The sequence below is a fragment of the Narcine bancroftii genome, chromosome 5 (genome assembly GCF_036971445.1).
Source record: "Narcine bancroftii isolate sNarBan1 chromosome 5, sNarBan1.hap1, whole genome shotgun sequence".
Lineage (NCBI taxonomy): Eukaryota > Metazoa > Chordata > Chondrichthyes > Torpediniformes > Narcinidae > Narcine > Narcine bancroftii.
The window spans coordinates 204799004-204814341 of NC_091473.1; the positions used below are offsets into that span (position 1 = coordinate 204799004).

Here is a 15338-nt window from a genome sequence, read left to right on the forward strand (position 1 = left end):
GAGTGGGTTCGAATCTGGAGCTGTCTGTAAGGTGTTTGTATGTTCTTCCCCCATGTCCATATCCGAGGGCTCCAAATTCCTTCCACATTGTGCAATGGACACACATCAAAATTCTAGCTACAGCTGAACAAGATACTTTGTCAAAAACACACAAAAATAACTAAAAATTACTACAACAGCATACTCAATTGAATTAAATAGAGAATAAATACAAAAATATGAAACCTTAATTGTAATCCTCATGCAAAAGAAAAGTCACTTTGCAGTAGTGCAGGCGGCCATTTTGTGGTGTTGAAGCAGTCCCTGATCAGTGCAACAAGGGAAAGGTTCAAGAGCCTGATAGCTGTTGGGTAGGACCTGTCCTTGAACCTGGGGGTGATGGTCTTCAGCAGCAAGTAGAGGTTGTGACCAGGGTGATGGGGGTCCTTTATGACATTGGCTGCTGCCTTGATGCAGCTTAACACAGATATCTATGGGTGGGTGGCAGGGTGGGGGGAAGGTTTGTTTTCAGAATCTGTGATGGACCTGGTGATATTTGTTGCTTTCAGTGTTCATAAGCAGTCAGATGTCCTGAACTTCTGCCAAATACCACCAACGGTTGTGTCCCACACCCTCATATGTCTCTCTGCGTCTCTATATTCTCTCTCCCTTTCCCACTTTACTCCCCTTCTCTCTCCCTCTTCCTCTCTCCTCTCTCCCCCTCCATCTCCACCCACTCCTCTTTTGTCTCCTCTCCCTCCCTCCCTCCCTGCCCTGCTCCGCTGCTTCCTCCTCACCTTCCACCCCTTGGGATGATTCTAAGTACCACCATCGGTTGTGCCAAAGATTCCCTGCAGTTCACAGTGGGTCTCCCCTGTGACAGTGAGACCAACTGCTAGTGGGTCCAAGCTGAAGAAGCCTGTCATTTTGATGTGTCCCCCACTCCCATGTGCCATTCCCACATTGACACACACCATGAACAACAATCACACCTTCCTGGACTAACACAAAAGAGTCCTACTCCCCCTCCCCAAAATTTTAGGTGACCCTACACCCTTCATCACCTCTTTCTGGTTTCATTGTTTCCATTTCTTCTTAACCAAATTTCCCCTACCCCCACCTCCACCACTCCCATCACACCTTCATCCCCTCCCTCCGGTGCCCCACCACCCCCTCTGTCCCCCATACATTCCCTCCGCCTCCCCCTCCACTCCCTCTGTCCCCCTCTATTCCATCCCCTCCCATCTCCACCACCTCCCACTTCCTCCTCTCACACCTCCACCACCTCCCCTCACATCTCCCCTCCCAACGTCCCCCTCCCCTCCTTCCGTTCCCCTCCCTCATTTCCCCCCTCACTCCCTTCGTCTCCCCCACCACTCTTCATCCTCCCCTTCCTATCACCAGGAGACCAAAACGGAGAAGGTTCAGAGATGGGTATCCAGACAAAGCCTGGGAACAGGAGGCTGGTTTTGGTTTGGGAGGTCCTGCTTCTTGAATGTAGATTATTACATGGTTAACGACCGGATTCTTAGCAGCTTCAAGGGATTCTACACAGATTGATGCTACACAGGTTGATTGGTGACTAACAAGGCACATGGTGTACTTCCCTTTATCAGTAAGGGGATTGAGTTCAAGAGTCTGAGATAATGTTACAGCTCTATTAAACTGGTTAAACCACACTCAGAATATTGCGTTTGGTTCTGGTCGCCTCATTACAGAAGGATGTGGTTAACTTGGAGAGGGTGCAGAGGAGATTTACCAGAATCAATTCATTGATCACCTTTGCTCTATCCACTCCAACAGCAGATTGACTTCTCCAGTTTATGTTAACATCCTCCCACAACTCTTTCTTTCCCTATCCTTCTATCTCCTCCTTCCCCCCCCAGCTCCCCATTCTCTTCCCTCTCCATTCAAAGATACGCCCTCCCCATAATCCCCTTGGAAATTTTTCCTTTTAACACTCTCACCTATTAGCCTGTACTCCTCCCCCTGCCCCTTCCTCCCTCCTCTCCTTTCTGTCCCCCTATACCGTTTTATTTGGGCATAAACCTTGACAAAGGGTTCTGGCTTGGTTGATTACCCTTTTACTTCCGAGAGATGATGTATGACCTGCTGCTTCTGCAGCACTTTTGTACATTGCTTTAGTAGGATATTGCCTGGATTGGAGAACAGGTCACTGGACTTACCCGGTGAATGGTGGAGGTCCTGGGCAGATGGTGCGTTTCCGGGCAGATGAGAGATCCCAGGGAGATGGTGGGAGGGACCTGGGGAGATGAGAGGATCCTGTGGAGATTGGGGGAGGGTCCCGGGGAGTTGGTGGGAGGGTCTTGGAGAAATGGTGGGGTCCCAGGGAAATGGAGAGGTCCCGGAAGATGGGAGGAGGGTACCGGGGAGATGGTGTGGGTCCTGGGGAGATGTGGGGTCCAGGTGGGCCCCACTCGCTCACTCCTCTCTCCCCCTTGCTCTCTCTCATTCACTTCCTCTCCTGTTTTCTCTCGCTTCCTCCCCATTGATCTCTCACTCTCCCTTCCTCCCTGTTCTCTTTCCCTTCCTCCCTCTCTCCCTCACCCTCCCTCATCCACTCTCCCTCCCTCCCCATCGCTCTCTCCCTCTCCCTCTCCCCTCACTCACCTCCTTCTGACCTGCACTCCCCTTCCCATGCTCTTCCCTTCCCCCTGCTCTCCCCTTCCTTCTCTCCCCTTCCCCTTGCTCTCTCTCACTCACTTCCTCTCCTGTTTTCTCTCGCTTCCTCCCCATTGATCTCTCACTCTCCCTTCCTCCCTGTTCTCTTTCCCTTCCTCCCTCTCTCCCTCACCCTCCCTCATCCACTCTCCCTCCCTCCCCCTCGTTCTCTCCCTCTCCCCTCACTCACCTCCTTCTGACCTGCACTCCCCTTCCCATGCTCTTCCCCTCCCCTGCTCTCCCCATCCCCATGCTCTCCCCATCCCCCTGCTCTCCCCATCTCCCTGCTCTCCCCATCCCCCTGCTCTCCCCTTACCCTTGCTCTCCCCTTACCCTTGCTCTCCCCTTCCCCTTGCTCTCCCACCCCTTCTTCCCTACCCCCTTCTCACCCTAACCGTTTCTCTCCCCTTCACCACCCCTCCCCCTTTGCACCCCTCTCCCCCTTTGCCACTCTTCTCCCCCTCGCCATCCCTCTCCCCTTTGCCACCCCTCTGCCTCCCCTCTCCCCCTTCGCCTCCCCTCTCCCCTTTGCCTCTCCTCTCCACTTCGCCTACCCTCTCCCCCTTTGCCTCCCCTTCTCCCCCTTCGCCTCCCCTCTCCCCCTTCGCCTCCCATCTCCCCCTTCGCCTCCCCTCTCCCCCTTCGCCTCCCCTCTCCCCCTTCGCCTCCCCTCTCCCCCTTCGCCCCTCTCCCCTTCGCCTCCCCTCTCCCCCTTCGCCTCCCCTCTCCCCCTTCGCCTCCCCTCTCCCCCTTCGCCTCCCCTCTCCCCCTTCGCCTCCCCTCTCCCCCTTCGCCTCCCCTCTCCCCCTTCGCCTCCCCTCTCCCCCTTCGCCTCCCCTCTCCCCTTAGCCACCTCTCCCTCACTTCCCCCCACTCTCCCCCTTTCCTCGCACTCCCCCTTCACCCCTGCTCTCCCCATTTCCCCCTCCCTCTTACCCCGCTCTACCCCTTCATTTCTGCTCTCCTTCTGACCCCATCTCCAGCTCCCTGTCCAAAGCAGTCTCTTTCTCCCTCCCACTGGTGCATTCCCTGCCCCCCGCAACATTGTTCCTCTCTAACCCATCTCTTGATTCCGGACAATGATGCTGGGATTGGAGTGTGGGTCTGGGAGGATATTTCCCTCTCCTTCATACTCTCGCTGAGCAGTGGGAGATGGGGGTGGGGTGTGGTGAGAATCTGAGAACCAGTGACCACTCTGCTTTCCCCCTCTGCCCCTCAATCCCCTTCCTGCTGCCTTTTGACTGCCCTCTCTCCTGCAGGTCGGAAACGGAAGCTTCTAGAAGAGGAGGAAGTGGACTTGCGCTGGGAATGGGAAGGGGATAGCGGCTCCTGGATGGTCTATTCGGCAGAGCACGCCCAGGCGATGGCGGAGGCATTCCGGTGAGCAGGGGGTTGAGGCTGTCAACTGAAGTACAGCTGGCTGGGGATTGTTCAGTGGACCCTCTCCCCACCTCCCACTCCCCCCGCACCTCATGCTCCCCCCCCAACCTTCCTCTCTCCCCTCACCTCCCTCTCTCCCCCCCCCTCCCCACGGGCTACACCAAAAAAAGCAGGAGGAGAGGAGAGAGCAGCAGAGTGGGCCCCTCCTCCCTCTCTCTATCTCCCTTTTCTGCCCCTCTTCCATCTCCACTCTCCTTCCTGCACCAATTACTGCTTATTCTAAGATATTGACCTCCTCTCTCACCTACCCCCACCCCACCCCTTGCCTGCCCTCCCCTCCCCTCAGTCAATGTGAACACAGTAATACCCTTTCATAACTTCATGTTTCTCCAAAGTGCCTGCTTATCCTAAATTGATGACAGAGTCAGGATGAATCACTCTCCCTTCAGACCACAATGAACCTGGGGAAACCCCTCCAAAGCTGGTCTCACCCTCCTTGAATGAAGAGACCAGCGCTGCCCACAGTCCTCCAGATGTGGCCTCACCAGTGGCCAATACGTTTCCACTTCCTAACAACCCTTAATTTCCTGACTGCACCAATCTCTCTATCTGGTCATAAACATATTTAATGAGACAACCTCGACTGCTTCCCTGGGTAGAAAATTCCACAGATTCACTGCTCTAACTGATAAGCAGTTTCTCCTCTCATCATTGCCCCATGAAGCTTTTTTTAAATTTTTTTATTTTTCACACCATAAACCACATTGAGCATGATACATACTTTTTCCTTTTCAAATATATACAGTGCCATTTTCTCCCCCGCCCTCCCTCCTCCAATCCCACCCTCCCTACCTCCACCCCCCCCCCACCCCCGGTCAATTTAAAGTACAAAATCTAGGATACATTAAACCAGTCAAACAATGTTGTCATTCAATAAAAATAAACAAGAAATTCCACTGAGTCAATTCTTTTCATTTCCCTCTCCTTTCGTTAATTTAGGTAGTGAATGTCCCCGGTAGGTTTTCTCTATTGTGTTTCATATAAGGCTCCCATATTTGTTCAAATATTTCAATATTATTTCTTAAACTATATGTTATTTTTTCTAATTGAATACATTTATTCATTTCTATATACCATTGTTGTATTTTCAAATTATCTTCCAATTTCCAGGTTGACATAATACATTTTTTTGCTACGGCTAGAGCTATCTTAACAAATCTTTTTTGTGCACCATCCAAATCAATTCCAAATTCTTTATTTTTTATGTTACTTAGGAGGAAGATCTGGATTTTTTGGTATATTGTTTTCTGTAATTTTATTTAATATTTGGTTTAGATCTTCCCAAAATTTTTCTACTTTCTCACATGTCCAGATTGCATGAATTGTTGTTCCCATTTCTTTTTTACATCGAAAACATCTATCAGATACTGTTGGGTCCCATTTATTTAACTTTTGAGGTGTAATGTATAGCCTGTGTATCCAGTTATATTGTATCATACGTAACCTTGTATTTATTGTATTTCTCATCGTTCCAGAACATAACTTCTCCCATGTTTCCTTTTTTATCTTTATATTTAAATCTTGTTCCCATTTTTGTTTAGTTTTACCATTTGTTTCCTCATTCTCCTTTTCTTGCATTTAATATACATATTTGTATAAATCTTTTGATTATCATTGTATCTGTAATCACAGATTCAAAGTTACTTCCCTCTGGTAAACTCAGACTGCATCCTATTTTGTCCTTCAAGTAGGATCTCAATTGGTAATATGCCAGCACTGTATCTTGAGTTATATTGTACTTATCTTTCATTTGTTCAAAGGATAATAATCTATTTCCTGAAAAACAATTTTCTATTCTTTTGATCCCTTTTTTTTCCCATTCTCTAAAGGAAAGGTTATCTATTGTAAAAGGGAGTAACTTATTTTGCGTCAATATTAGTTTTGGTAATTGATAATTTTGTTTATTTCTTTCTACATGAATCTTTTTCCAAATATTGAGTAGAGGATGTAATACTGGAGAACTTCTATGTTGTACCAATTTTTCATCCCATTTATATAATATGTGTTCAGGTATCTTTTCCCCTATTTTATCTAATTCTAATCTAGTCCAATCTGGCTTTTCCCTTGTTTGATAAAAATCTGATAGGTATCTTAATTGTGCGGCTCTATAATAATTTTTAAAGTTTGGCAGTTGTAAGCCTCCTTGTTTATACCATTCTGTTAATTTATCTAGTGCTATCCTCGGTTTCCCCCCTTTCCATAAAAATTTCCTTATTATTTTCTTTAACTCCTTGAAGAATTTCTCTGTCAAGTGTATTGGCAATGCCTGAAATAGGTATAATATCGTTGGGAAAATTTTTATTTTAATACAGTTTATCCTTCCTATTAGTGTTAATGGTAAATCTTTCCAATGCTCTAAATCGTCCTGTAATTTTTTCATTAGTGGATAATAATTGAGTTTATATAGTTGGCCGAGATTTTTATTTATTTGTATACCTAGGTATCTTATTGCTTGCATTTGCCATATGAATGGTGATTCCTTCTTAAATTTTGAGAAATCCGCATTATCCATTGGCATTGCTTCACTTTTATTTACGTTAATCTTGTAACCCGACACTTCTCCATATTCCTTCAATTTCTTATATAATTCTTTTATTGATAGTTCTGGTTCTGTTAAGTATACTTTAACATCATCCGCAAATAAACTGATTTTATATTCCTTATCTTTTATTTTTATCCCTTTTATATTATTTTCTGTTCTTATCAATTCTGCTAGTGGTTCTATAGCTAACGCGAACAATAAGGGTGATAGTGGGCATCCCTGCCGTGTTGACCTGCTTAAATTAAATTGCTTTGATATATATCCATTTACTGTCACTTTCGCTAATGGCCCCTTATATAATGCTTTAATCCAATTAATATACTTTTCTGGTAAACTGAATTTTTGCAATACTTTTAATAAATAATTCCATTCTACTCTGTCAAAGGCCTTCTCTGCGTCTAAGCAACTGCTACTGTTGGCGCTTTACTCCCTTCTACTGCATGAATTAAGTTAATAAATTTACAAATATTGTCTATTGTGCGTCTTTTTTTAATAAATTCAGTTTGGTCTAGATTTACCATTTTCGGTACATACTCTGCTAATCTGTTTGCTAATAGTTTAGCTATTATCTTATAATCTGTGTTAAGTAATGATATTGGTCTATATGACGCTGGTGCGAGTGGATCTTTCCCTTGCTTTAGTATTACTGTAATTATTGCTGTTTTACATGAATCTGGTAAGCTTTGTGTTTTATCAATCTGGATGATTATTTCCAGGAGGGGAGGAATTAATAAATCTTTAAATGTTTTATAGAATTCTATTGGGAATCCATCCTCTCCTGATGTTTTATTATTTGGTAATTTTTTTATTATCTCTTGTATTTCTACTATTTCAAATGGTTCTGTTAATTTATTTTGTTCCTCTATTTGTAATTTTGGTAGTAAAATTTTAGTTAAAAATTCATCTATTTTCCCTTCTTTCCCTTCGTTTTCAGTTTGGTATAATTGTTCATAGAATTCTCTAAAGTTTTCCTTGATCTCCTTTGGATTATATGTGATTTGTTTGTCATTTTTCCTTGATGCCAATATCATTTTCTTAGCTTGTTCTGTCTTAAGCTGCCATGCTAGAATTTTGTGTGTTTTTCCCCTAGTTCATAATATTTCTGTTTTGTCTTCATTATGTTCTTCTCCACCTTATATATTTGTAGTGTTTCATATTTTATTTTTTTATCTGCCAATTCTCTTCTTTTAGTTGTATCTTCCTTCATTGCTAATTCTTTTTCTATATTTACTATTTCCCTTTCCAACTGCTCTGTTTCCTGATTATAGTCCTTCTTCATCTTGGTTACATAACTTATTATTTGCCCTCTAATGAATGCTTTCATTGCATCCCATAGTATAAACTTATCTTTCACTGATTCCGTATTTATTTTAAAATACATTTTAATTTGTCTTTCAATGAATTCTCTAAAATCATGCCTTTTGAGTAGCATGGAGTTTAATCTCCATCTATACATTCTTGGAGGGATGTCCTCTAACTTTATTGTCATTATTAAGGGTGAATGGTCCGATAATATTCTAGCTTTATATTCTTTTTTTCTTACTCTATCTTGCATACGAGCTGATAACAAAAATAGGTCTATTCTTGAGTATTTTTTATGTCTAGCTGAGTAATATGAATATTCCTTTTCCTGTGGGTGTTGTTTCCTCCATATATCCAAAAGTCGCATTTCTTCCATCGATTTAATTATAAATTTGGTTACTTTGTTCTTTCTGTTAATTTTTTCCCGTTTTGGCCATATTTGAATCCAAATTCAGGTTGAAATCCCCTCCTATTAATATGTTCCCTTGCGTATCTGCTATCTTCAAAAACATATCTTGCATAAACTTTTGATCTTCTTCGTTAGGTGAATATACATTGAGTAGATTCCAAAACTCCGAGTATATCTGACATTTTATCATAACATATCTTCCTGCTGGATCTATTATTTCCTCTTCTATTTTAAATGGCACATTTTTATTAATTAATATAGCTACTCCTCTTGCTTTTGAATTATACGATGCTGCTGTTACGTGTCCTACCCAATCTCTCTTTAATATCTTATGCTCCAATTCAGTTAAATGTGTTTCTTGCACAAATGCTATATCAATTTTTTCTTTTTTCAGTAAATTTAGCAGTTTCTTCCTTTTAATTTGGTTATGTATTCCATTAATATTTAAAGTCATATAGTTCAACGTAGCCATTTTATACATTGTTTATCTTCCCTTTCCGTTTCTCCATCATTACCTTTCCTTCTTATCCATTTCTGTTTTCTTGTTTTGAACATTTTATAAGACAACATTTCTAAAACATCAAACATTTTCCTTATTCTCCTATTTAAAACTTCTTTAACCCCATTCTCCCCTCCCCCTCCTGAGTTGCCCTTTATCCCTTGTCGGGCAACCACATCTCCCCTCTCCATTTGGATTTGCGTATTCACTCGCATACGTCAACTGATTTTGCTATCTTCAAAAAAATATCTTGCATAAACTTTTGATCTTCTTCGTTAGGAGAATATACATTGAGTAGATTCCAAAACTCTGAATATATCTGACATTTTATCATTACATATCTCCCTGCTGGATCTATTATTTCCTCTTCTATTTTAATTGGCACATTTTTACTAATTAATATAGCTACTCCTCTTGCTTTTGAATTATACGACGCTGCTGTTGCGTGTCCTACCCAATCTCTCTTTAATTTCTTGTGCTCCAATTCAGTTTCTTGCACAAATGCTATATCAATTTTTTTCTTTTTTCAGTAAATTTAGCAGTTTCTTCCTTTTAATTTGGTTATGTATTCGTTAATATTTAAAGTCATATCGTTCAGCGTAGCCATTTTATAGTTTGTTTTTCTTCCCTTTCCGTTTCTCCATCATCACCTTTCCTTCTTATCCATTTCTGCTTTCTTGTTTTGAACACTTTATAAGACAACATTTCTAAAACATCAAAAATTTTCCTTATTCTCCTATTTAAAACTTTTTTAACCCCATTCTCCCCTCCCCCTCCTGAGTTGCCCTTTATCCCATGTCGGACAACCACATCTCCCCTCTCCATTTGGATTTGCGAATTCACTCACAAACGTCAGCTGATTTTGTAGTGACCGTAACTCCTCCCCACCCAGCCCCCCCAGAAAAGATTTCAATTTTCATATGTAACAAAGGTCACTCTTTTAATTCCCTCCTTATTCCCTCTATTCCTTTTCCCTCCCTTATTAATTCTTGTCTATACTCTATATATTTTCCTCTAAATACAGATACATTCATGTATACACCCTATATATATATACACACATATACCCCTTTACACACATACATATAGTTCGTGATCATTTTTACTCTTATTACATGTCTTCATCTCTTTGCTTGTTTTGTAGTTCTGCAAATTTCCTTGCTTCCTCTGGATCCGAGAATAGTCTGTTTTGTTGCCCTGGAATAACTATTTTAAGTACCGCTGGGTACCTTAACATAAATTTATATCCTTTTTTCCATTTTCGCTGTATTGAACTCCTTCCTCTTCTTCAGGAGTTCAAAACTTATGTCTGGATAGAAAAAAATTTTTTGACCTTTATATTCCAGTGGCTTTTTGTCCTCTCTTACTTTCTTCATTGCTTTTTCCAATATATTTTCTCTTGTTGTATATCTTAAGAATTTTACTAAAATGGATCTTGGTTTTTGCTGTGGTTGTGGTTTCGGGGCTAAAGTTCTATGTGCCCTCTCTATTTCCATTTCTTCCTGTAATTCTGGTCTTCCCAGGACCCTGGGGATCCAATCTTTTATAAATTCTCTCATATTCTTGCCTTCTTCATCTTCCTTAAGGCCCACTATCTTTATATTATTTCTTCTATTATAGTTTTCTATTATATCTATCTTCTGAGCTAACAGCTCCTGTGTCTCTTTAACTTTTTAATTAGATTCTTCTAATTTCTCTTTTAAGTCTTCTACTTCCATTTCTACAATTGTTTCTCGTTCTTCCATATTTTCCACTCTTTTTCCTAACTCTGATATGGCCATTTCCATTTTATTCATTTTTTCTTCTGCATTCTTAATTCTTCTTTTTATCTCATTAAATTCTTGTAATTGCCATTCTTTCACTGATTCCATATATTTTTTTAAAAAAAGATACATCCATTGTCTTGCCTTTCTCTTCTTCTTCCATTTCTTTCTGTTCTTCTTCTTCTTCTTCCTCTGGGTTGACCATCTGTTGTTTCCTTGTTTTCTTTTTACTCTCTTCTTTCTTGTTGTCGTTATTGTCTGTGTTCTGCACCTGCTGCTGTGTTGCAGGTGTCTCTCTCAGCTGTGGAGATCGACTCCGCAGCTGTTCCCCCCTCCCGTCAGTGTGTTTTTTTTCATGCGCGGTTGCGCACTTTTACTCGGCTCTGCGAGCCATTTTTGTAGTCCCGAGCCTGGGACTTCCTCTGACGTGAGGGAGCGGGCTTCTCTCTCCGCGGCGGGCCTCTTCGGACAGGTAAGGCCTTCACCTTCTTCTTCCGACATTCTTTCTTCTTCTTTTCTTCCCATTTTTTTCGACTTTTCTCTCTTCGCTGCCATTTTCTTCTCACCTTTATTTTTACTTTATTATAAATTTTAATCTTGTACCTTTGTGCTTTGTGTGTTTTTTTTAACTTTTCGCGAGAGGGCTGGAATTCCCTGACCGGCCACTACTCCATCACGTGACTCCTCCCCAGAGCCCCATGAACCTTGAGGTTCTGTCCTCCTGGTTCTAGTCTCACCTGTCAGTGAAAACAACCTCCCTGCTTCTACATTATCTGAGCCTTTCCCAACCATTCCCACACCCCCCCCCCCCCAATCCTTCCAAACCATGACAAGTATAGTCCCTGACGACAATTTCTTCTCATAAACTGAATCCCATATATTCAGCTACCCCCATGGCTTTTGTAGGAAATTTCTGCCAGGGTGCAGCTGGAGGGAGGTGGGATGCAGGCAGGCAGGAGTGGTTACAGCGTTCTGTCTGCCCTTCCTCAGAAACAGAGCACCATCCCTTCTTCTGCATCTGTCTCCGACCACCAGCCTCTGGGTCGACCTGCGGAAAATGGTGCAGAGAAATGTCCAAACTGGCTTTGAGAGGAGAGTCCGCTGCGCGGTGAGGGACGAGGACGATTGTGAGTACCTCGTCCTTAGAAATTGTGATGGGACTTTGGGGAAGGAGCTTCACTCTGTGTCTGTCCCCAATAGTGTATGATGGGACGGTGCAGAGAGAGCTTCACTCTATGTCTGTTTCCAGAACTGTGTGACGGGATGGTGCAGAGGGAACTTCACTCTGTGTAAGTCCATGGATGTGTGTGATGGGACAGTGCAGAGGGAGCTTCACTCTGTGTCTGCCCATGGGAGAGTGTGATGGGAAGGTGTGGAATGAGCTTCACTGTGTATCTGTCCCTGTCCCTGGGAGACTGGGAAGGTGTGGAGGGAGCTGTCTCTGTGAGACTGCAGACCCAGGTGACAGTGAGAGCTCAGGCCTCAGTTCCACTTGAGTGAGCTGGGGATTTTTCTCTTTGGAACAATGAAGGATGAGAGGTGATTTAATAGTGGTACAGTAAACTCCCCATTATCCGGAATTCAAGCAATCGGCAAAAAAAATCATGGAAAATAAATAGGTAAAAAATATGTACATTTAAAATTGACACCCCACTTCAATCACACAACACGCAATGTCAAGCAACCGGCAAATACCAATCCCCATCGGTGCTGGATTCTAGGGGTTTTACTGTGTGTTAGATCGGCTGGACAGTTAGCACTTTTACCTGGGGTAACATTGGCAAATACCAGAGGACATCCTTAAGGTGAGGGGTTTGAAGTTTAGGGGAGAAGTTAGGGGTAAATTTTTTTAACACTGAGTGGTGGGTACCAATAGAGACATGGATGTGAGACAAATAGAGAGTTCAAGGTGTGAGGGAAGGAGGGGTGGGATTTCTGTGGAGAAGGTTTACACGGAACGGTACAACATTGTGAGGCTGCACTTGCTGCACCGCACCCCCCCCCCCCCAACCCTCAACTGCCTCTCTGTTCAAGACTACGTGTGGCAGTGGGAGAATGTAGACAGGATGTGGCAGCCCTATGACACGGAGACCTGCCAAGAGCTGGAGAGGACCTGGCGAAGTAAAAGGTCAGGCACAGTAACCTGCAGCATTGGCCGCACCCGCTACGTCCTGGACCCTGGGCGCATGAGGCAGTTCAAATCACGCAGCAAGGAGGAGCACAACATGGGGCGCTTGATATCCGGTGAGCAGTGGGGAAGGGGAGGCAATGTCCCGTCTGGTGAGGGGAGGGGGAGGGAGCATTCAGTCCAGTGAGGGAGGAGGAGTGGCATCCTGTCTTGTGGGGGAGTTGGGTGGGGTGTCCTGACCGGGGTGGGTGGGGGAAGAGGTGTCCAGTCCAGTAGGAGAGGGGGTGTCCCATCCAGTGAGGGAGGTGAGGGGAAGGGGTTGTCCCATTTGGTTGGGGAAGGGGAAGGGAGGGGGCATCCTGTCTGGTGGGGGAGGGGGCATTCCGTCTGGTGAGGGAGGGGTGTCCCATCTGGTGGGAGAGGGGACATCCCGTCTGATAGGGGAGGGAGTATCCTGTCTGGAAGGGAAGGGGGATCCGGTCCAGTGGGGGAGGTGAAAGGGAGAGGGGTCCTGTTTGGTGGGGGAAGGGAAAGGGAGGGTCGTCTCATCCTGTTGGGGAAGGGGAGGGGGAATGGATCCAGTCTGGTGTGGGATGGAGAGGGTGAGAAGGAGGGGATGTTTCATCTGGTGTGTGGTGGGGAGGGGTTAGAGGTCTTGGTCAGGTTATACTGGGTGAGGGGTCATGGGCATTGAGTGGAGTGGGGTGGAGGGTCTCAGGCATGGTGAGAGTTTGGGGATGGAGATAGGTGAGGGGTTGGATCTCAGTCAGGAAGGGGTGACCCATCCCCTGAGAGGTCGAGGTGGGGGTAGGATTGGAAGGCGGTAGTGGTGGGGGGGTGAAAGTGGTGGTGTTTCATCCCTCATCCAGAGAGGGGACCTGGAGAAGGGGGTGTTAACCTTGCGAGAGGAGACCTGGAGTCAGGGGCTGACACTCCCTCCCTCCCATCCCCACCTCCCCCTCCCCTCCCTCTTCTTCCCTCCCCACTCCAATCCCTGCCTCTCCACCTCCCTTTCCCATCCCCATCGCTCCCTCCCACCACCCTCTCCCTCCTCACCTCCCCCTCCCATCCCCTCCACCCCTACCACCGCCCTCTTCCTCCACCTCTCCCTCCCATCCCCATCACCCCCCCACTGCCCTCTCTCCCCTTCCTCTCCCATCCCCACCTCCCCCTCCCTCCTCACTCCAATCACTGCCTTCCCACCTCTCCCTCCCTTTCCCACCTCCCCTTCCCTTGCTCTCCACCTCCCCTTCTCTCTTTCCCTTCTCTTCCTCTACCACTTTCTCCACCAACCCTTTGCTTCTATCCACCCCTACTCTTCTTCCCCTAACCTTTCTGTTCATCATCCTCTCTTCCTCCTCTCACAGATGCCATTGAGTTAACACTCCCCAGCATTGTCCCAGACCTCCAAGGGACCTCATCTCCAGTGGACATACCATCTCCCCCAGTGAACGCTGGTGGCGATCCAGGCTTGCAGGCCCAGGCCCCTTCAGAAACCAAGCAGGGATCTTTGGGCTCAGGATGCGAGGGCCAAGGTGAGCCTTCCCCACCCCTGCTGAAGTAGTTTTGTCCCATCTCTCCATCACGGAAGGGGCAGTTGAGAGCAGGGAGGGGGGAAGAGGAGGCGTATGGTGTGGGTATGTTCTGTGTTCTCACAGCCCTTTACCTTCCCAGGTACCACCCGGACCCTTCTGGTGAAAGGAAAGGCGGCAGTCGACTCTGGGTGTCGGGAGAAGCAGGGAAAGGTGAGGAGAGTGAAAGCAGGGGAACAGGAGGGGAGAGGGAAGGGGAGCGATAGAAGGCAGCCTTGGTCTCTGGGCATCGGGAAAAACAGAGAAAGAAGAGGATAAGGTTAGGCAGAGGGTGTGGGAGGAAGAATGAAGGGGGAGGGGGAGGAGAGAGGGTGCTGGAGCAGGCGAGGAAATGGAGGGGAGTGGTAGGGTGAGAGGAATGGACAGGGAGGAGTAGAGTTCGTTTATTATTATCATACAGTTGTAAAACACAACTGGACGAAACAGTGTTCTCCAGTCCTCTGGGTAAAAACATGCAAACATGTATGTAAACAAATTCTCACAATTTTTTGGAAGTTATGAGGGAATGATAGCGATACGCATTCGGTTGAATCCAAACTTTGAATTTTGAATTTAGATCTGTTCCCGTGCTTGTGATATGTGGTACGATACTTCCTCCCGTTGCTGGGCAATGCCAGCGAGCTGCAGTATCCACTCAACCACGTGCGCAGTGATCACGCAAACGAGCGTAAACAGCCGATACTGCATGGGAAACTTCTTTTTGAATTTTGTGTTTTCGCATCCCATCATGTCTACAAAACGCCCATGAGTGTCTCCTGTTTCTGGTGAGAAGAAAAAGAGGAAAGCAATTACTCTGGAGACAAAACTCAGCTTGAAAGCGGCAAGCCAGTCATGGGCATAGCCCGTGAGTTAGGACTTTTGCAATCGATGATCTTAAAGGATAAGAGGCGAATCAGTGATGCAGTGAAATCATCAGGCATCGGTGAATTGCACTGTCAGCATGAAGAAAAGAACTGGGCCAATTGATAATATGGAAGGTCAAATACATTTAGCCCACTGACA

At 45.3% G+C, this 15338-nt stretch overlaps 1 protein-coding gene across 3 annotated transcripts in view; it reads left to right on the forward strand.

Moving 5' to 3' along the window:
• The window catches only part of parp2 (poly (ADP-ribose) polymerase 2), a 60468-nt gene that overhangs the window by 8105 nt on the left and 37025 nt on the right, over positions 1-15338 (forward strand). For 2 of the 3 annotated variants that reach the window (XM_069940800.1, XM_069940802.1), the window contains exons 2-6: positions 3921-4041; positions 11607-11743; positions 12651-12860; positions 14112-14279; positions 14419-14489. In XM_069940800.1, the coding sequence (XP_069796901.1) occupies positions 3921-4041; positions 11607-11743; positions 12651-12860; positions 14112-14279; positions 14419-14489 (707 nt within the window). The remainder of the gene's footprint in view (positions 1-3920; positions 4042-11606; positions 11744-12650; positions 12861-14111; positions 14280-14418; positions 14490-15338) is intronic. The other variant, XM_069940801.1, reaches the window with a different exon arrangement.